Source organism: Salmo trutta, chromosome 11 (genome assembly GCF_901001165.1).
Source record: "Salmo trutta chromosome 11, fSalTru1.1, whole genome shotgun sequence".
NCBI classification, from domain to species: domain Eukaryota; kingdom Metazoa; phylum Chordata; class Actinopteri; order Salmoniformes; family Salmonidae; genus Salmo; species Salmo trutta.
This window is the reverse complement of record NC_042967.1, coordinates 16008959-16031760: the sequence shown is the minus strand read 5'-3', so window position 1 is coordinate 16031760 and position 22802 is coordinate 16008959. Positions and strand designations below refer to the sequence as shown.

General features: G+C 43.9%; 1 protein-coding gene across 6 annotated transcripts in view; it reads left to right on the top strand.

Moving 5' to 3' along the window:
* LOC115202306 (nephronectin) overlaps window positions 1–22537 on the top strand; it is a 51486-nt gene extending 28949 nt beyond the window's left edge. For all 6 annotated transcript variants that reach the window (XM_029766371.1, XM_029766370.1, XM_029766372.1 and 3 more), the window contains 8 exons: window positions 1627–1746; window positions 4072–4206; window positions 4978–5100; window positions 6950–7447; window positions 12841–12930; window positions 14790–14888; window positions 15626–15885; window positions 20929–22537. In XM_029766371.1, the coding sequence (XP_029622231.1) occupies window positions 1627–1746; window positions 4072–4206; window positions 4978–5100; window positions 6950–7447; window positions 12841–12930; window positions 14790–14888; window positions 15626–15885; window positions 20929–21039 (1436 nt within the window). In that variant the 3' untranslated portion in view covers window positions 21040–22537. The remainder of the gene's footprint in view (window positions 1–1626; window positions 1747–4071; window positions 4207–4977; window positions 5101–6949; window positions 7448–12840; window positions 12931–14789; window positions 14889–15625; window positions 15886–20928) is intronic.
* Window positions 22538–22802: the final 265 nt, after the last annotated feature.

The following is a 22802-nucleotide window of genomic DNA, read 5'->3' as shown; positions in this document are numbered from 1 at the left end:
CCAAATTGTGTTGCCATCAGAACAGCCTCAATTCCTCGAGGCATGGACTCTACAAGGTGTCAAAAGGATTCCACAAGGATGCTGGCCCATGTTGACTCTAATGCTTCCCACAGTTGTGTCAAGTTGGCTGGATGGCTTTTGGGTGGTGGATCATTCTTGATACACACGGGAAACTGTTGAGCTTTAAAAATCCTTCTTGAACCTTTCTCCTCCCCTTCATCTACACTGATTGAAGTGGATTTAACAAGTGACATCAATAAGGGATCATATCTTTCACCTGGATTCACCTGGTCAGTCTATGTCATGGAAAGAGCAGGTGTTCATAATGTTTTGTCCACTCAGTTGGCAGTTATGTATTTTTTTCTAGGACACCTCAAGTATTTATTGATATTCCTCTCTCTTTCTCCTCTTCCTCCTCCTCGTCTTTGATCAACAGACTACTCTAACGTTTTATCAGCCTGGCTACGTCCCTCCTTTCCTCCTCATTGTCTTTGATCAACAGACTACTCTAACGTGTTATCAGTCTGGCTACGTCCCCCCTTTCCTCCTCCTCGTCTTTGATCAACAGACTACTCTAACGTTTTATCAGCCTGGCTACGTCCCTCCTTTCCTCCTCATTGTCTTTGATCAACAGACTACTCTAACGTGTTATCAGCCTGGCTACGTCCCTCCTTTCCTCCTCCTCGTCTTTGATCAACAGACTACTCTAACGTGTTATCAGTCTGGCTACGTCCCTCCTTTCCTCCTCCTCGTCTTTGATCAACAGACTACTCTAACGTTTTATCAGTCTGGCTACGTCCCTCCTTTCCTCCTCATTGTCTTTGATCAACAGACTACTCTAACGTTTTATCAGCCTGGCTACGTCCCTCCTTTCCTCCTCCTCGTCTTTGATCAACAGATTACTCTAACGTTTTATCAGTCTGGCTACGTCCCTCCTTTCCTCCTCATTGTCTTTGATCAACAGACTACTCTAACGTGTTATCAGTCTGGCTACGTCCCTCCTTTCCTCCTCCTCGTCTTTGATCAACAGACTACTCTAACGTTTTATCAGTCTGGCCTGCGTCCCTCCTCTCCTTCCTCCTTCTTTCTCCTACAGTCTATTCCAGAGTACCTGCTGCAGCAACAAACGTAGCAACTTTCATTTCCTTTTTTGGAAATGTTGTAGAAGAGAAGTGGGGGGGGGGGGCCTCCACACAAAGAAATGAGTTCATGTTATTTTGGAGAGCAGCTTGAACTCCTGAACGACCAATGAGAATGGTCAGGACAAACAGCAGGGCGAGAGAAGAGAGGATGAGAAAGGGTTGAAAGAAAGTGAAGGGAGGGCGAAGGGTCGGTATTTTGTGAGTGCCAATATTCCACTCTACCTAGGTTGTGATCCAGAGTATATTGCTGTAATTAATCCTCACTGTGTGTCTTCCTGTGTCCACGCACCCGCTTGTGTGTGTGATCTGTGTGTGTGTGTCCTTAATGTTTGTGTGTGCTTGTGTGCTTGTGTGCTTGTGTGTGTGTGTGTGTGTGTGTGTGTGTGTGTGTGTGTGTGTGTGTGTGTGTGTGTGTGTGTGTGTGTGTGTGTGTGTGTGTGTGTGTGTGTGAGCTAGCTATAACCTGCTGCTGTATTCTCTCCAGATACCCGTACCTGCGGTATGGCCAACTGCCAGTATGGCTGTGAGGTGCTGAAGGGAGAGGTGCGCTGTCAGTGCCCGTCGCCAGGGCTTCAGCTGGCGCCGGACGGAAGAACCTGTGTGGGTATGTTCTGTTCTAGTGTTAAATATATCAGCACGCACGCACATAAGCGCACGCACACATCCACACACACACACAACAAGATGTGTGAGCCTTATTCAATTATTCAATGCCAGAAGAAGCGTTACTTCTTTTCTTGTAATAGAAAAACGTGAGACGGATGAGTTGTTTTTGTCTTGTCAGCCTTTGAATTTGCTGAATAGATGATCAAATGAAATTTGATTGCCACAGAGCTCGACAAAATACCTTTGGCAGCAATGAAAACACAAGTTAGAAAATCAAATAAGGCCTTGAATGGGGAAGACAGCAGCAAGGAGAAGAACTTTCCTGTTATTCTCAAACACTCTTCTTCACTTTCTGCTGGCCCATTGGCATGCTGAATGTCCTTGACAACCTCAATGGTGATTCCCTCTCTCTCTCTCTCTCTCTCTCTCTCTCTCTGAGCTACTACCGTAATTAAATTTTTACTACGTGGAGACTGCATAATGGCCTTTCTTAATGAAGGTGAATGCACTGACGGAAGTTCACTGGGAGTAAAATGACCAGGGATCTCTCTCTCTCTCATTTACATGCCATCACTCAGATGAGTAAATCTCAGATGGACAAATTGAGGCAGTTAATCCGTGTCACATCTAAATGCAGGCTCTGTCTATTGGTTCATCTTAAATACAAGCTCTGTCGATTGGCTTGGCTGAGCCTTAAGGTGATGCACTCTAGTCGCAGTTTGAGACTGAGGGGAGGCAGAGGGGGTGTGGCTTCAAAACAGAGGCACATCAATCTTTGTTGTAGAAGGAGAGAGAGGTTCCTAGCCCACAGGTTTTACAATGGCTCTGGAAATACTTCAACCTTTTTCGGAAAGAGGAGTTTTTTTTATGGAAGAGGGTGTATGCTTTAAATAAATGCTAAGGTCAAGGGTCACCAGTGTTAGCAATTTATGTTATTCGTCAATAACACAAACTCCAAAGCAAATCAGGGGGAGATCGTCCTCTCAAACTCTCAAACTCTGCATGGTGACTTTATCTTCAAAATATTCTTATACCAGAGAGAGTTGATAGCTGTTCCAGGGTAGGATGATTTGGATGAGTTATATGTCTGGTCCAGTCTACTAGTCTACTGTAGTCTCTTTGTTATTTTGTGTAATTCCTCTGGCAACAGAAGAGGCCTATGGCAAGCCCATGGCAAACCCATGTCAAATCCCTCAAAAAATGGGTAAATAAATCTGAAATGCAAACATTTTTTGCTGTAATCTTGTGATGTGGGCTAGACCTATATTGACAGGCGATGGAGATTGAGAGGCGAGAAACATGTTGAGGACAATACGCTATGATTAACGAGTCATCCTGGGATTAATGAGTGCTGATTAATGATTAACTCCTGGGATTTTTGGATTGTTCCAGAAACTAGACAGCTTCATATTTCATTTATCCTTCCCATAAAAATGCCCAATTAATCAAAGGGTTTGTCAGCAGAAAAACCAGCTGTGCAGAACTGAATACAAGCCGATAAACATTAAATACGAAGTGATTGAATGAAACAGCACTGTTCTTTCTAGGCAAGCAGTTCTTTTCATGGGTAGGTTTTCAGACAGAAAAGCAGTGATTGATTGGAAACCTTGTACACATGGCCTGTTGTAGGCTACCCTGTAGTATGCATCCATCTTTCTCTTAGACTCTCCATAACACTCGGTAAGATTCAAGTTGGCGTAACTGTCAGTTGTTTCCCTCATGCAACATTTTACAGCACATTAACTCATGGTATTTAAGTGACAAAGACTCACCTACGCCTGTAGTCCTTTCAATGTCTTCCTGCCCCAGTAACTACAGAGGTGATTTGAGTCAACCCGGACGGAACGAGCTCTTAAAACCTTCACAACCGTGGTGTGTATTCTTCTGATCATAGGATTTAAAACATAATCGGCTTTCGTTCATGTTTGAATAAACCCAAAGGAGAGAAGAAGAAATAAGGAGAGGAAATGCTGTTCTGTTGAAAGATGCAGATGAACCTGTAGGCTATATTTATATATGTAATACCTATATGTGTCAATGTGTTGCTAGCCAACCTAAGCATACACGAAGAGACAAATATTTCCATTGATTTACATGGATATATACGGCTTTGGTATAGGTGAAACTATATGTTTATTAATAAAGAATTGAAACCCTGATGAAGGTGGGCTAGCTGATTAAACGTTGGTATTTATTACATGCATTGAATCAGAGCCATGATATTGTACAGCCCATCCTTCTTAGTATTAACACCTCTCCCTCTAAGTATTAATAAAGACTCAACTATGAACTGTAGTTTCATCTGTGATGGTCTTACTTTCAGACGTGGACGAGTGTGCGACCGGCATGGCCACGTGTCCCCGGTTCCGTCAGTGCATCAACACATTTGGGAGTTACATCTGCAGGTGTCACGAGGGCTTCGACCTGCAGTACATCAACGGGAAGTACCAGTGCCTAGGTACGTAATGAGGTCATCCAGGCTTTCCACACGTCTTACCTGGGGTTTAAGGGTCAAAAGGTCAACGGGCAGGCTTGTTGAGATGTTTTGACCCATCATCGAGTCATTGCGTCTGGAGCGCAGGTGTTGTTTTGTACATTAATCATTTTAAGAGAGAGATAAGAAGAAAGAGAGGGGGAGGGGACAGAGAGAACGAGGGAGCGGAAAGAAGGAAAGAAAGAAAGAGGAAAAACGGCATAACCTTATGAAATCCTGTCAAATCTCTAAGTATTTACTGCATCTTCTCTGAACAAATCACATTCACTCTTTAATCTTGAACAGAGAATCGTTCAGTGAGCAGTCTATTGGAATAACGCCTCCTCTGTTCTCACGTCTTTGAGATGTGTCAACAATCAAAAGTTCAACACTGTCAGTCTGTGCAGTGTTCACTAAACTCCTCATAACGTATTATCTGAATTAATTAACTAACAAGCATTCTTCGTAAAGGATTCAGTGTACTGAATATTCTCTCTCTTCACTCTAATAAATAGCACTTCCCCTAATAAAAGGAGACATTGACATAAACGCTGAACTCCCTCTCTGAGTGAAGGGGAAATTAACCTTGGCCAATTAGCATGCTGTACTTCTGCTGCCTTTCACTGTGTTTATGTGCTGTGCAAGAGCTCTCTTTTCTTTCTGTCTTTCTGTTTGTCTGTCTTTCTTTCTTTCTGTATTTTTCTCTCCCCTCCCTCCCTCCCTCATACTCAGCTATGTGGTTCTCCTGTCTTTCAGATGTGGATGAGTGCTCCTCAGGCCAAATCCAATGCAGCAGTTTCGCCACCTGCTATAACACGCCTGGTTCCTACAAGTGCAAGTGCAAAGACGGCTACAGGGGGATGGGCCATGACTGCAAACGTAAGCTAGGCCACTGAATGGCCCCGCGGCCCCTCTCTCTTTTTAAAGGGGACAGGGCCCCCTTTTTTATTTTCTTTGGTCGTGTTTTTTGAAGGCTGGAGGGTGGACGAGATTACGGGGTAGGAAAAGTAGTCTGCAACTTAAGAGCAAGGGGCTGAAATTCTTGTCTCGGTAATGGCTGTCACTCATGAGTGAGATAACCCCGCCCCTTATCGTCTAGTACGGCCATCTTTATCTTTAAAGACAAAAAAAGGGTCAGTCTGTCACGGTTGTTGTAAGAGACGGACCAAGGCGCAGCGTGTGTTGAGGTCCACATATTTATTTAACGTGAAACTTCTTCAACAAAACAACGAACAAGAAACAAAACGTGACCACGTGGTGCAACAAGCACAAAACCAAACAATATCCCACAAAACACAGGTGGGAAAAAGGCTACCTAAATATGATCCCCAATTAGAGGCAACGATTACCAGCTGCCTCTAATTGGGAACCATACAAAACACCTAGTCACGCCTGACACAGGGCACAGGGCCTGACACAGTCAAACGTTTTCCAGACGTCAGATGTCTCTTTCTTTTTCTTCTTCCTCCGGCTAGTGTCTCCTTCCTCTAACTTGATAGACCACTCAGACGCCTGTGTGTCTCTTTTATCTTTGTTGTTGCTGTTCGCACAGTATCTCAATGGCAAAAATAAAAGTAATCTATTATCATTATAAATCCCCAGTAGTTGAATCTTTTGACTGAACTGCTGTACGCCAGTCAGTGTCGGCATCTCAAATTGCACCCTATTCCCTATATAGTACACTATTTTTGACCAGAATGCTATACGGCCTGGTCAAAAGTAGTGCACTTTATAGGGAAAGGGTGCCGTTTGGGATGCTACCAGTGTAGCTAGCAGCACACAGAACCCCTCCGCCCGCCTAGAGCACTAGCAGAATCCCGACACGGGTATTTGAAACAATCTGTCGCCCTACCGGTGTGATACAGAAGTGGCTCAAGGGGGAGGGAGTTGATTTGCGATATCCTATTTGTGTGTCACATGCTGTATCAAAGCCCCTCTGTAACCTGAGAAAGCTTGAGCCGAGACTCTCCTTGAGAAGCCCCACACCCCTACCCTCACCCCCCTTCAGTCCTCAATCATGAAGCCCTTTTTCCTCAAGTCGTCCCTAAATGCCTTTTCTATTCTGCCCTCCGACCTGTGGAATGCGAGGACAAACAATAGATGGGTCTCGAGTCTCTCCTTCATGACAACAGAGGCTTTGGGGGTGATCCTGAGTGCAGGGATTTTTATAGGTGGGGTTGGTATCACTCCACACATGAATACCGGCTAGCTGGCTGTCTGGCTGTCTGGCTGGCTGGCTGGCTCTCTGGCTTTAGCTCAGGGCTGAGAACTATTACTGCTCTATCAAGGGATAAAGTGAAAATGAATGTTAGAAAATGAGTCTTGATATAAGGGAGTGATTCGGTTTCAAAGATAAAATATTTAAAGTCCCTCAATGAGGGGGAGTATGCTTTATGGATACAGAGATAAAGCTGGTTGCTTGTTTACTCAGGTAAAGTTATTGCAGATGAAAGAGCTGGCCTTTCTTTCCAAGGGTCAGTTGGCCACTGCAGTCACCACTTCTTTATGCCTCATTAACACCGAAGCAGTCAGGGTCGTGTTCATTAAGCACCAAACTGAAGAAAAGAATACACTGAAACAGGGAGGGACTATCTGGACACCTCCAATTAGAACCGCACATTTGTTTTCCTTTGCAAAACATTTTAAAACATTTTTATGTTGCGTTCCCAAATTAACACAACCCAGAATTCAGCTCTCAATCCAATTTCTGTTTTCTTTTCCCTTCCAGCCATTCCCAAGGTGGTCATCGATCCCCCCAGGTTCCCCCCAAACCACCACAACATTATCCCTGACTCGGACCACAAGAGGACCACCACCACAATCCGACCGCCCATGACCGCCAAGAGAGTCGCCCCCACCGCCCCCAAAAGAACCACAACCACTCCCAAACCAACGACCACTACTACTACAACTACTACTAGAGCACCTTCTACAACCACACCCCCACCACCCCCACCTCCTCCAAGAACGATGCCCCCCGCCCCTCGTAAGCCAGTGGTCCCCACGAGACTACCAATCATACCCACCATGAGACCCCCTGTAGTCACCCGTAAGCCCTACGTGCCCCCACGGCGTCCCGCCATCACCTCTCCACTGCCCCCCACCCGCAGAACCCCGCCCTACGTGCCCACACGCCGCCCGCCTCCCCCAAAACAGCCCGAGCCGGTCACCCCAGTGGACAACACCATCGAGAAGGAGGTCACCAAACAGAGAGGTGACGTCCACAGTAAGTCTGGTTTTTGTTTTGCTTGAGGTTTACATTGACTGTTATGCATAGAGTGTGTGTGTGTATGTGTGTGTGTGTGTGTGTGTGTGTGTGTGTGTGTGTGTGTGTGTGTGTGTGTGTGTGTGTGTGTGTGTGTGTGTGTGTGTGTGTGTGTGTGTGTGTGTGTGTAGCATCCATAAACTTCTGAATGTCCACCTCAGCTACTTTTCAGCAGATTTGGTTAAAAAGAGAAATAATATTTATCGGCCGGAGAGTCAAGTGTGCGCTCCGACAGCGAAATGAGATGGGTGGGGCTAAAGCTTAAGAGGGTGTGAACAATGCTGAATGGGTGTAGACAAAGAAAAGCTCTTCACTATATAGCGAAACATTCAACGGCGATATTCTCAAAAGTGAGTTTACAAGTTGATCAACTTTCAAAGCAGAATTACTTTCCCATTGTTCCTCAAATGCAGTGTATGATACACCATTTTCTAGCTCTGAGTCTCTACTTTTATCTAATGTAAAAAAACACCGTTTCAAATGTTGGTACATAAGACCGAATCCAGGTGGTGAGTCCCATATGCAGTCAATTTATCTTGATAAGGTGCTTGACAAGTTTCTGCCAACTGGATGTGACCATATTTGCATATGCATATTTCTTTCATCCGGTTCGAAATATATCAGGCATGATTGTGAAATATGTCCATCCAACCATTCCCAATGACAGAATGAAAACACTTTATGTCTCTCTGTCAACAAGTCAGTTGTGAAGCGGACCAGAGAAATCACGTGTGTATTATTATCTTAACCCATTTTCAACAGAAACTGGAGAACATCTGAATGCCATTGAACTGAGGGGGATTGTTAGTATATTCCACTATCTATCTAGGCCAGTATGGGGGGGGGGGGGGGGGGGGGGTAATAGAGGCTAGATAAACATTATTTTAACACAGTTAAGGGCTGGTAGAGAACTCAAGACGGACCATACAGGCTCATGGAAACCATACAGGCTCATGGAAACCATACAGGCTCATGGAAACCATACAGGCTCATGGAAACCATACAGGCCCATGGCTTTTGGGGGAACATTCATGGTCATAGCATAGGCTCACCATATGATAATACCACTTGCTCTGCAGTTATTGACAATAATTCACCTAGTTGCAAAAAATGCAGACTTGGTACTAGTCTGACACCTTTATTCTCATTGGATCAGACTTGACCTTACACAGTTAGCCTGCACTATAGCACACTAGCCTGGTACCAGATCTGTCTTGCCAGCTTCAATGGTCAGTGTGACGTTATATTGTTCTGGAAAGACAGCACAAACAGATCTGCAATCAGTCTAATATAATACTGGATTACAAGACATCTGAAAATCCCAGTGCCCATTTGAAAGCTGTTGATTAAAAGTCATCGCCAAGGCCCTCTGACATCAATAGGCTGTGAGGATGAAAGGGTGGCGGTGCAGCAGCCATGGTGCATGCTGGGAGGTGAGATAGATCGTGTTTCCCACCGACCTAGCCAGATGGCCTCACATAATTAGAAAATTAAAAAAACTAGCGGGTAGATTGCATTCACATCAGTTTGCGTTATTTGGAGGAAGACATCCATATATTCAGCTGAATAGCCTCGGAGAATGTCTTTGAAATGCGTTGTTTGAATGAGATGAGAGGGAGAGGAAAGGACGATGCCCCGGCCATATCAATAGAATATTTTAATTGGATTTGTGATTCAAGAGGATAAGAATGATCGTCAAAGCATAAGGAACACTGTTGTCAGATTTCTGTTGTCCTTTGCAGAAGCTTGAATCAGACTTGGGCTCCCGAGTGGTCAGCAGTCTAAGGCACTGCATCTCAGTGCTAGAGGCATCACTACAGACCCTGGTTCGATTCCAGGCGTTATCACAACCGACCGTGATTGGGAGTCCCATAGGGCAGTGCACAATTGGCCCAGCGTCGTCTGGGTTAGGGTTTGGCTGGGGTAGGCCGTCATTGTAAATAAGAATTTGTTCTTGTTAAGTAAAGGTTAAATTTTTTTTTTTTTTTTAAGTGGTTCAGAACTTGGAAGCATCAGCTTGTTTGTACATTTCAGTTTGTTTACTTTTTTTTTTTTTTTTTAACTTTTTTTTGCCAGTCATTGAGGAAGAGGGATTGAGCGCTAACCACTTTCTTGGTCCTGTTGGAATCCTTTTGAAGATACGTCCTCCCTTCCATTCATTCCTTGAAGTGGTCGCAGCAAAGAAGTACCCAGGAAAACTCTGTCTTCTTACCCACACAAACATTTCATAAATGTGTCACCATCGGCTAATCAAATTCCTCTTTAAAGGGATCGTTTTCCAGGTTTTTATCCCAATCTTAATTTATTTATTACCTCAAGAGAGTAAACACAGATATTCTGGAGTGATATTGTTGCAATATAAGTACAATTTTGGAAGAGAAGTGTTTCCCCAAATTTGTTTGTCACACGTTCATACTCACATCCCATGTATTGTTTACTTCACACGGCTTCCCATAAAGGTTTTATTTAAATTCTAATAAAAAACACTTAACTTCTCCTGAGGTAAGAAAACAATTATGAATTGGGTAAAAATCCAGAAAATTATCCCTTTAAGAAACATTGAAAAAAAGGAACTTGTGCATTGAAAAAGCCTGTGCTTGGCTTGGTTAGCAGAGTATGTGAAAATCCCCTCTTGAGCTTTTAGCCCCGTCGACTGCCCAAATATTTGCCACAGAATTAAACAAGACAGGGTCAAGAGGAGCGCTAGCGACAAGGACGGCTAACACAGTGGAGTAAATCAGATTTATTAAGCGTGGGAGTGCAGCTGCTGGCCGAGGGAGATTGATTCCCTGAAGAAATACTTAGCCCTTTGTTTCTCACAGTGTAAAGTGGCGCTGTACATTATCGTGTCCAACTGCCATGGACTTCAGTAGGGCAGACCTGGGTTCAAGTTGTATACTGAAAATAAAAATAAACGCAGCATGCAACAATTTCAACGATTTTACTGAGTTACAGTACATATAAGGGAATCAGTCAATTGGAATAAATTCATTAGGTCCTATTCTATGGATTTCACATGACTGGGCAGGGGTGCATCCTTGGGTAGGCCTAGGAGGGCATAGGCCCACCCAGTGGGGAGCCATGCTCAGCCAATCAGAATTAGGTTTTCCCCACAAAAGGGCTTTATTACAGACAAATACTCCTCAGTTTCATCAGCTGTCCGGGTGGCTGGTCTCAGATTATCCCGCAGATGAAGAAGCCGGATGTGGAGGTCCTTGGCTCGCGCGGTTACATGTGGTCTGTGGTTGTGAGGCAGGTTGGATGTACTGCCAAATTCTCTAAAACAACGTTGGAGATGGCTTATGGTAGCGAAATGAAAATTCAATTCTCTGGCAACAGCTCTGGTGGATATTCCTGAAGACAGCATGACAATTGCACGCTCCCTCAACTTGAGACATCTGCGGCATTGTGTTGTGACAAAACTGAACATTTAAGAGTGGCCTTTTCTTGTCCCCAGCACAAGGTGCACCTTTGTAATGATCATGCTGTTTAATCAGCTTCTTGATATGCCACACCTGTCAGGTGGATGGATTATCTTGGAGAAATGCTCACTAACAGGGATGTAAACAAATTTGTGCACAGCATTTGAGAGAAATAAGCTTTTTGTGTGTATGGAAAATTTGCAGCTGTCCCTGTAGGAGAACCCTTTTTGGTTCCAGGTAGAACTCTTTTGGGTTCCATGTAGAAGGGTTCTAAATGAAACCCAAAAGGGTTCTACCTGGAACCAAAAGGGGTTCTTCGAAGGGTTCTCCTACGGGGACAGCAGAAGAACCCTTTTTAGTTCTAGATTGCACCTTTTTTCTAAGAGTGTACAGTAGCACGCTCAGCCAATGTAGCTCCTAGGGAGGTCCTCCCCCTTCCCCCCTTTCCCCCCCTCCTTGGCCTGAATACGTCTATGGCCTGGATGCCTGGCATTGCTGGAGAGCCTGGTGTCTTGCCAGGGAATCTGTGCACAGCCCTCTGCTTCCTGATTCCACAGACAGACAGACAGACAGACAGACAGACAGACAGACAGACAGACAGACAGACAGACAGACAGACAGACAGACAGACAGACAGACAGACAGACAGACAGACAGACAGACAGACAGACAGACAGACAGACAGACAGGCTGACGTGCTACATCAATGTCAGGTCAGGAGTGGCCCAAGCTAGTGGCTAACACTGGGGTAAAAGAAGTAGACTGCTAGAACACAAGGTGGGGTGGGAGAGCCAGGGGTTAGGATTCAGACGTCAAGTGTCGCGCCTTGGGAACAGTATCAGTGTATCGTACCCTAATTGAGGTGTTGGCAGTTATGTTTTATCAATCCTATTTTTCTTTGATGATAACATGTGTGTTATCACCAGATTTTGTCATTGTCAAAATATCATTTTCCACAGGCAACTTAATCTAAACATCATGTTTGACAAGTTAAACCTGGTCAATAGGACTTTGAGTGACGTTGAGCTAGACAAGAAGTACTGTACTTAGAGTAAGGTGCATCTTAAGCTCCCACAAACTCCCATGTTTCCATTTGACCTGTGACCTTTTAGGCATTGGGGCGACTTGGCATTCCAGTATATAAGGCAGTATCACCACAGTTATGTCAGTAGAGACTGAGGGTTATTTCAGTAGTGGCTGTGTTACTGTGCCACGAGAGAGGGGCCCCAGGGTCGTGTGTGCGTGCGCGCGTCACAGCGTTTACACGGCCATTGCATCAGAAACTCCCATGTTTCCATTTGACCTGTGACCTTTTAGGCATTGGGGCGACTTGGCATTCCAGTATATAAGGCAGTATGACCACAGTTATGTCAGTAGAGACTGAGGGTTATTTCAGTAGTGGCTGTGTTACTGTGCCACGAGAGAGGGGCCCCAGGGTCGTGTGTGCGTGCGCGCGTCACAGCGTTTACACGGCCATTGCATCAGAAACAGCTGAAGACCCCCCCCCCACACACACACCTCCACCACACCCCTTGCTCTGTGGCTACCAATCATAGGGTCTGAATTAGCAGAGTTGAGTACAGTAGGCAGAATGGACCTAATATGTGAACCCGTTTGTAATACAGTGTACTGCAGTGTATGAATGTGTTTTTGTTCTCATTCAGGTGCCATGTATTTTGTCTCTATCCAAATTATATCGTATCTTTGAGGGTTGATATCAATTTTCCTGCTCTTATATAGCGTTGGTCAAACCTGTCTGAGAACATATTCCCCTGCCAGGTAGGTGTGCTGATTAACAGCCAAATATCCCAGAGGATATTGCTCTTCTCCCTACTATCTATCATTATCAACAAAATATGTATTTTGTATTCTCTGTCAATGTAGCGCGTACACACAAACACTTGATTCCGTTTTTTCTCTTTGCTCCCCTAGTTCCACGTAACCATGATCACAACACCGTCTTGGGGATCGACTTTGACATTGAGCTGGGCAACACGGCCGACGAATCGAAGGATGACGCAGGTAAACAGAAACATTTGTCAAACACTAACCATCTCCACGCTTCCTAACACTTCCTACAGAGGACCTAACTCAAACGATGATGAACGAGTTACGTTCGCCAGCCCAGATTCATTTCTGCAGCGTTCTACAACGCTTTGGAAAAAGGCTGCGAAGGGAAAGATATGATAGTAACTTGGTGTGTTTTTGATGCACTGTCACGGGAAAGCCACAGATTAGATTCGTCCTGTTTGTTTATATGACACATACCCAGAATGCATTGCTTCATGATTGATTGATTGATTGGTTGAGTTGAAGGTTTAATGTAACGACCACAGGAGGTTGGTGGCACCTTAATTGGGGAGGACGGGCACGTGGTAATGGCTGGAGTGGAATGGTATCAACAACATCAAACACATGGTTCCAGCCATTATTATGAGCCGTCGTCCCCTCAGCAGCCTCCACAGGTACTGATGCGGCAGTTAGACAAACACACACACGCTGACGCGCACACACACACACACACACACACACACACACACACACACACACACACACACACACACACACACACACACACACACACACACACACACACACTTGAATAAGGAAGAGCAGTGTACTCTTGGTACTTGAGAACGTTATCCACCACACCTGGGGCTTGCTTATGTGATTTATTGATGTCAATAAAACACTATTTAAATTGCCTAATGATTCCACTATGGGCTTATTTTGGCACGCCGTACATGATCGGATCAGCAGTTTGGCGTGAAACAGTGCTTTCATTGGCTCAGAGAATGATCCTGTTATGTGCTTTTCACGACCCGATGTTCAGGGTTGAAATGATGAATGCTAGTTTCATCTCAAGACACAATTTGTACTTGCGATGCATGAATTACTATGGCTTATGTCCAAAACAAATAAATCAAAATCGAAATGATCATTCGTATCCGATTACTCACTGTCATGATCTGTATGTGTTTTCTAGTATGTCTGTTTCTTTGTTGGTCTGTGTGGCTCCCGATCAGGAACAGCTGGTTATCGTTGTTCCTGATTGGGAGTCATATATTAGGAGTGTGTTTTTCACCTTGGGTTTGTGGGTTGTTGTTTTTCGCACTGCTATATTCTGTATAGCCTGTGAAACTGTCAACTGTCACCTGTCACCTGTCATTCTTCGTTTTCTTGTTTTCTGTGTTCACTTTATTCTAATTAAATATAAAGATGAGCATTCATATCCTGTCTGCGTTTTGGTCATCCATTCCCAACGACAGCCGTTACAGTTGATGGTTTATGCGGAGTGGCTAAATGAAATGATATGGTGGCTGACACACTTCGATGAACATGCGTGCACACACACACACACGCACACACACACACACACACACACACACACACACACACACACACACACACACACACACACACACACACACACACACACACACACACACGAATGCACAATGCACTCACATAAACACACAAGCATACATACACACGCGCACACACAAACCCACACACAGTTATCATCAGATTTATTTTGTGAAATGAAGGCTTACTTTGCAGGCAATTCAGATCAGTTCGCTCCCATTTCATCCATCATGGCGCTCTCAGTCCACCGCTCTTGAGAAATCAATATTTATTGTTCTGTAATAACTTGTGCATTCACCACCTTTCTTTCACATATTCTCTATGTTCTTTCATATACATAAGAGAGAATGGAAATGATGCTGCATCCGTTGGAATCAAAGGCACACAGCAGGAGGGATTTGAGCTACGTTCACGCAAGGAGAGCCTTTGTGTGAGCTTCGTTCAAGCAAGGAGAGCTTTTGTGGGGTAAAGGTACTTGAAATATGTGAAACAATGTTGTTTAAATTCCTCTTCAGAGGCTGGTTACCTGAGCTGCTCCTTTGATAATGGCCTTTGCGGTTGGATCCGGGACAAGGATGGCGACCTGCACTGGGAGACAACACCGGACCCATCTGGTAAGAACCAGAGTTCACTTTTTTAGACTTTACTTTTTGCTAGTCAGATTAATGCAAACCAGATTATTCTGGACGTTGCTACAAATGGTTCAGAGGAAGCAATATTTCCTCAGGGAAGGCAAAAATAACATACATGTCAACTTCAAAAAAGTTGACTAACCCTTTAACCTCACTTTTGCATTCAGATACTAACATTTTAATGATAAGCACAGAAGTTCTCTTTTCATATTGGAACATTGTCTCTAAAAGTGTGTTGCTGGTTTTACACAGGAAGGTCTGATCCTTGGTAGATTTAGCTGTGGTTATTATTCATTGAGAAACAAGTGCCTTTTGAAGAGACTGCATTATTCAACAGTATTCAAATCAAAACACTTGATTACAGGCGGACAGTTGGTTCAGAGAAAACAAGATGTGTTTTTTTTGTAATGGTTCCACTCAATCATATGTCAAGAGTAAATTTAATTCAGTCTATTCTGACTCTTTTTAGTAGTATAACTTTATAGTCCCAGGAGGACATTTTGGGGGGTTTTCGGCACGAATTTCAATGAGGACAATATTCTGTAAAATGGAGCTGCCGATAACGAAAAGATGAAGCCACCTGATTGAGACACATGCATCTGAAAACTAAAACCAGTGTTCTAGCATCTCCTTCGTTTCCAAACGTTTTCCCCCGTTTTCTCCTATTGTACACTACCCTGATTGTGATGTCACTTTCTCTTCCTCTTTCCTCTCCACAGGTGGAAAATACCTCACCATCCCTGAGGTGAGCGACAAGAAGAGCGGGCGAGGGGCGCGTCTGGTCCTCCCGTTGACTCCTCCCTGGAACGACGGTAACCTGTGTCTGTCGTTCCGCCACAAGCTGGCAGGACACCATGTGGGTATGCTCCAGGTGTTTGTGAAGAAAGGGAAGCAGTACAGCCCGGCCGTGTGGGGAAGGACGGGTGGCAGCGGCTGGAGACATACCCAGATCACACTGTGGGGCACTGGACTTGAGAGTGTGAGTATTCAGTAGTGTATATACAGTATATATATATAAACTCAGCAAAAAAAGGAACGTCCCTTTTTCAGGACCCTGTCTTTCAAAGATAATTTGTAAAAATCCAAATAACTTCACAGATTTTCATTGTAAAGGGTTTAAACACTGTTTCCCATGCTTGCTCAATGAACCATAAACAGTTAATGAACATGCACCTGTGGAACGGTCGTTAAGACACTAACAGCTTACCGACGGTAGGTAATTAAGGTCACAGTTATGAAAACTTAGGACACTAATGAGGCCTTTCTACTGACTCTGAAAAACACCAAAAGAAAGATGCCAAGGGTCCCTGCTCATCTGCGTGAACGTGCCTTAGGCATGCTGCAGGGAGGCATGAGGACTGCAGATGTTGCCAGAGCAATAAATTGCAATGTCTGTACTGTGAGACGCCTAAGACAGCACTACAGGGAGACAGGACGGACAGCTGATCATCCTCGTAGTGGCAGACCATGTGTAACAACACCTACACAGGATCGGTACATCTGAACATCACACCTGTGGGACAGGTACAGGATGGCAACAACAACTGCCCGAGTTACACCAGGAACGTACAATCCCTCCATCAGTGCTCAGACTGTCCGCAATAGGCTGAGAGAGGCTGGACTGAGGGCTTGTAGGCCTGTTGTAAGGCAGGTCCTCACCAGACATCACCGGCAACAATGTCGCCTATGGGCACAAACCCACCGTCGCTGGACCAGACAGGACTGGCAAAAAGTGCTCTTCACCAACGAGTTGCGGTTTTGTCTCACCAGGGGTGATGGTCGGATTCGCGTTTATTGTCGAAGGAATGAGCGTTACACCGAGGCCTGTACTCTGGAGCGGGATCAATTTGGAGGTGGAGGGTCCGTCATGGTCTGGGGCGGTGTCACAGCGTCATCGGACTGAGCTTGTTGTCATTGCAGGCAATCTCAGCTCTGTGCGTTACAGGGAAGACATCCTCCTCCCTCATGTGGTACCCTTCCTGCAGGCTCATCCTGACATGACCCTCCAGCATGACAGTGCCACCAGCCATACCGCTCATTTTGTGTGTTGATTTCCTGCAAGACAGGAATGTGAGGAGGAGAAGATGCACTGCAGTATTAATGCAGCTGGTGGCCACACCAGATACTGACTGTTAATTTAGATTTTGACCCCACCCCCCTTTGTTCAGGGACACATTATTCCATATCTGGACGAGTTCCCGGACATGTCTGTGGAACTTGTTCAGTTTATGTCTCAGTTGTTGAATCTTGTTATGTTCATAATAATATTTACACATGTTAAGTTTTCTGAAAATAAACGCAGTTGACAGTGAGAGGACGTTTCTTTCTTTGCTGAGTTTATATATACACTACTGTTCAAAAGTTTGGGGTCACTTAGAAATGTCCTTGTTTTCCATGAAAACATACATGAAATTAGTTACAAAATGAATAGTAAATATAGTTAAGACGTTGACAAGGTTATAAATAATGATTTTTAATTGAAATAATATTTGTGTCCTTCAAACTTTACTTTCATCAAAGAATCCTCCATTTGCAGCAATTACAGCCTTGCAGACCATTGGCATTGTAGTTGTTAAGCGCCGTCCACAGGGTATGGTATGGCGTTGCAAAATGGAGTGATAGCCTACCTTCTGCAACATCCTATTTACCCTGCATAAATCTCCCACTTTGCCACCACCAAAGCACCCCCAGACCATCACATTGCCTCCACCATGCTTGACAGATGACGTCAAGCACTCCTCCAGTATCTTTTCATTTTTTCTGCATCTCACGAATGTTCTGCTTTGTGATCCGAACACCTCAAACTTAGATTCGTCTGTCCATAACACTTTTTTCCAATCTTCCTCTGTCCAGTGTCTGTGTTCTTTTGCCCATCTTAATCTTTTCTTTTTATTGGCCAGTCTGAGATATGACTTTTTCTTTGCAACTCTGCCTAGAAGGTCAGCATCCCGGAGTCGCCTCTTCACTGTTTACATTGAGACTGGTGTTTTACGAGTACTATTTAATGAAGCTGCCAGTTGAGGACTTGTGAGGCGTCTGTTTCTCAAACTAGACACTCTAATGTACTTGCCTCTTGCTCAGTTGTGCACCGGGGCCTCCCACTTCTCTTTCTATTCTGGTTATAGCCAGTTTGCGCTGTTTTGTGAAGGGAGTAGTGCACAGCATTGTACCAGATCTTCAGTTTCTTGGCAGTTTCTCGCATGGAATAGCCTTAATTTCTCTGCCAGAACAAGAATAGACTGACGAGTTTCAGAAGAAAGGTCTTTGTTTCTGGCCAATTTGAGCCTGTAATCGAAACCACAAATGCAGATGCTCCAGATACTCAACTAGTCCAAAGAAGGACAGTTTTATTGCATCTTTAATAAGAACAACAGTTTTCAGCTGTGCTAACATAATTGAACAAGGGTTTTCTAATGTTCAATTAGCCTTTTAAAATGATACACCTGGATTAGCTAACACAACGTGCCATTGGAACACAGGAGTGACGGTTGCTGATAATGGGCCTCTGTACGCCTATGTAGATATTCCATTATAAAATCAGCCGTTTCCAGCTACAATAGTCATTTACAACATTAACAATGTATACACTGTATTTCTGATCAATTTGATGTTATTTTAATGGACAAAAATGTGCTTTTATTTCAAAAACAAGGACCCCAAACTTTTGAATGGTAGTGAATATATACAGTACCAGTCAAAAGTTTGGACACACCTACTCATTCCAGGGTTTTTCTTTATTTTTACTGTTTTCTACATTGTAGAATAATAGTGAAGACATCAAAACTATGAAATTACACATATGGAATCATGTGTTAACCAAAAAAGTGTTATATTTTATATTTGAGATTCTTCAAAGTAGCCACGGCCTTGATGACAGCTTTGCACACTCTTGGCATTCTCTTGATTGTCTGGGTTAGGGGAGAGTTTGGCCGGCTGGCATTTCCTTGTCTCATCGTGCTCTAGCGACTCCCTATGGTGGGCCTGGCGCCTGCAAGCTGCCTTCTGGTCATCAGTGGGACTGTGTTTCCTCTGACACATTGGTGCGGCTGGCTTCCAGGTTAAGCGAGTAGTGTGTCAAGAAGCAGTGCAGCTTGGCAGGGTCATGTTTCAGAGGACGCATGGCTCTCGACCTTCTCTCCTGAGCCAACATTGTAGCGACCAATTGGATATCACAAAGTTGTGGAGAAAAAGGGGGTAAAGTAAAAAAATGTAATAATATTAGAGTGTAAAGCTGTATACAGAAGTATATAGAGAGTGTAAAGAAGTATACAGTAGTATATAGAGAGTTAAACAGGTGACAGTAGTATATAGAGAGTGTAAAGCAGTATACAGTAGAATATAAAGAGTAAAGCAGCATACAGCAGTATATAGAGAGTATAAAGCAGTATACAGTAGTACATAGAGAATGTAAAGCAGTATACAGTAGTATATAAAGAGTGTAAAACAGTATACAGTAGTATATAGAGAGTAAAGCCGTATACAGTAGTCTATAGAGAGTGTAAAGCAGTATACAATGGAATATGGAGAGTGTAAAGCAGTATACAGTAGTATAGAGAGTGTAAAACAGTATACGGTAGTATAGAGTGTAAAACAGTATACAGTAGCATAGAGAGTGTAAAGCAGTATACAGTAGTGTATACAGAGTAAAGCAGCATACATTAGTATATAGAGAGTGTAAAGCAGTATACAGTAGTACATAGAGAGTGTAAAGAAATATACAGTAGTATATAGAGAGTGTAAAACAGGTTACAGCAGTATACAGTAGTATATAAAGAGTGTAAAGCAGTATACAGTAGTATATAGAGTGTAAAGCACTATACAGTAGTGTATATAGAGAGTGTAAAGCAGTATACAGTAGTATATATACAGAACACCTTCCTAATATTAAGTTGCACCCCTTTTTTCCCTCAGATCAGCCTCAATTCTTGGACTCTACAAGGTGCCGAAAGCGTTCCACAGGGATGCTGACACATGTTGACTCCAATGCTTCCCACAGTTGTGTCAAGTTGGCTGAATGTCCTTTAGGTGGTGGACCATTCTTAATACACACGGGAAACTGTTGAGATTAAAAAACCCAGTAGCATTGCAGTTCTTGACACACTCAAACTGGTGCGCCTGGTACCTAGTACCATACCCCGTACAAAGGCACTCAAATATTTTGTCTTGCCCATTCACCCTCTGAATGGCACACATACACAATCCATGTCTCAATTGTCTCAAGGCTTGAAAATACTTCCTCCCCTTCATCTACACTGATGATTGAAGTGGATTTAACAAGTAACACCAATAAGAGATCATAGCTTTCACCTGGTCAGTCTATGCCATAGAAAGAGCAGCTGTTCCTAAAGTATAAAACAGTATACAGTAGTATGTCTGACACCACACGTGACTTTGCCATCTGTGACTGGCCTTTAGCAACGACTGATACATTGATTATTGGAGTGTGTGTTTGAATCATGGTTGTCCTCAATTGATGTTCTACTATATAGCCATATCAGAGACTGCCTTTCTCCCTGGCTAACCATCGATGCCCCCCTCCTCTCAAGCCATACCAGAGACTGCCTTTCTCCCTGGCTAACCATCGATGCCCCCCTCCTCTCAAGCCATAGCAGACTGCCTTTCTCCCTGGCTAACCATCGATGCCCCCCCTCCTCTCAAGCCATAGCAGAGACTGCCTTTCTCCCTGACTAACCATCGATGTCCCCCTCCTCTCAAGCCATAGCAGAGACTGCCTTTCTCCCTGACTAACCATCGATGCCCCCCTCCTCTCAAGCCATAGCAGACTGCCTTTCTCCCTGGCTAACCATCGATGCCCCCCTCCTCTCAAGCCATAGCAGACTGCCTTTCCATGCCACCTCTGTCTGAAGCTGACTAGACACCATTCACATTCCATTTTGATAATTAGTTGTACCTGTTTTTTGGTTTTGTTTTTGCTTCTCAAGTGCTTTGAGATAAGATTTTGTAATCAAAAGTGCTATATAAGCTAAATAACTTATTTATTGTGCTGTGTTGTTGTTCCCAGGTGATCCTGAAGGGCGAGCGCGGGCGCGGCCGGAGCGGAGAGATGGCCGTGGATGATATCACCTTGAGAAAAGGTTCCTGCACCGAGGAGCACAATCTGAGAAGACATTAATACACACAGCCGAGAGAGACAGAGATGGAGAGAGAAAGAAAGAGAGAAGTGGAGAGAAGATAGAGCCCAGGGAGGAGCAGACTCTGATTGGACCCCCATAGAGGGTCCAAGAGCACCTCTGGGGAGAAGGGGCATTTCTCTCTGCCTGTCCACCAATAAGAAGACCGCACCAAACCTGTCCACCAACAAGAGGACTGCACCAAACCTGTCCACCAATAACTAGACTGCACCAAACCTGTCCACCAATAACAAGACTGCACCAAACCTGTCCACCAATAAGAAGACTGCCCCAAACCACAGGGGAGAAAGAGGGTCCGCCATGTGATGACCCACCACCCACCACCTCTACCCACTCTCTCCAACTCTCCATCACCCGGTCCCTCACTATTAACCTGTGCATGCCCCTGGTAACCCTGGAAACGTCCCTGTGAGCACTGCCACCCAGCCAACCACACCGCCCAAAGGCCTTCATCGATGTTTCATCATCTTGCTTTCATATTTTAGTCAGAAGCCTTATCTGATTATTTGCTATCCATCATTTAGATTGTCTGAATGTTTTAACCTGCGTCGTGTTCGTTAGGTACCAAACAGGGAAAAACTGACTGAAACAGGGAGGGACTACGAGGGCTTGTCCAATAAGAAACAATTATTTACATTTTCCATTACAGAGCATTTTAAAACATTTCCTGTTCTGTGCCCTAATGAACGCGACCCAGGGACACCAAACTGTAATGATAATGGGGAGAATGAAAAATCCAAACCCTGCTCAGTTTATTTAGACAAATCAAATTCTGTAAAACTAGTGCTGAGGCACTCGTATGTTACTATTGCTACAACCGTACGCAAGTTCACATGATAAGCCATTATGATAAAAACAAATTCTCCCACTGCAAGATTTGTTTTATTTTAATGGATTATTTCCAAGACTTTCTGAAATGGGTCTTGGAGAAGTGGCGTATGAATTCTGAATTTTAAAATTGACCGTGATTTCTCTCTATGTGCATTGTTCTATTAAGCGCAAGTTGGTTGTACTGGCGATGACAGTATCAACGATTTCTGGCTCTCACCCAGTGTATTATTGTAAATGTAGTCGTGTGTACATATTCTAGAACACTTTCATGCTCATATTAAGCTGTGTGGTTTATACGTTTATGTAAATTCAGACTTAAGTATTAATTGGAGTTGAAAAATGTATGGTTTTCGTTTGTTTCTATAATTCAAGATCAATATATGGATAAACATTTGAACCTTGTGGGAATACAAGGCTGTTTACAGTACATAAATGACCATATCTGTTCATGTTTTATGTTGAATTACTAGATCGCTTCCTCGGTAGTTTTTTAACGTTTCGCAGTACACAGTTGCATTATTGTGTCATCTGCCATAATGAAGTTTCTGATCTGTTGGAAATTCAAACTGTACTATATGCATGGATCAGTTCACCAAATTCTCATAATATACTCAGCCAATTATGTAAATAAAAGGACATTGACTGATACATGTTTGACTAAGCGTGTCATTGTCATGTTGTCTTTGTCTTTTCTGTGTGACACACTTTTACATCAAATCTAAAACAAAATGCAATGCTTTAAGTGAGAAGTAGGCATTTGTCTGAAGCCAAAAATTCACATGAGCACCACAATGACCCCTCCACCCATGTTCCACTAAGGTTTTCCGGCACATAACTTTGACCTACTACGGTAGCTATGTCGCAAAGGTGGTTGGTGGCACCTTAATTGTGGAGGACAGGCTTGTGGTAATGG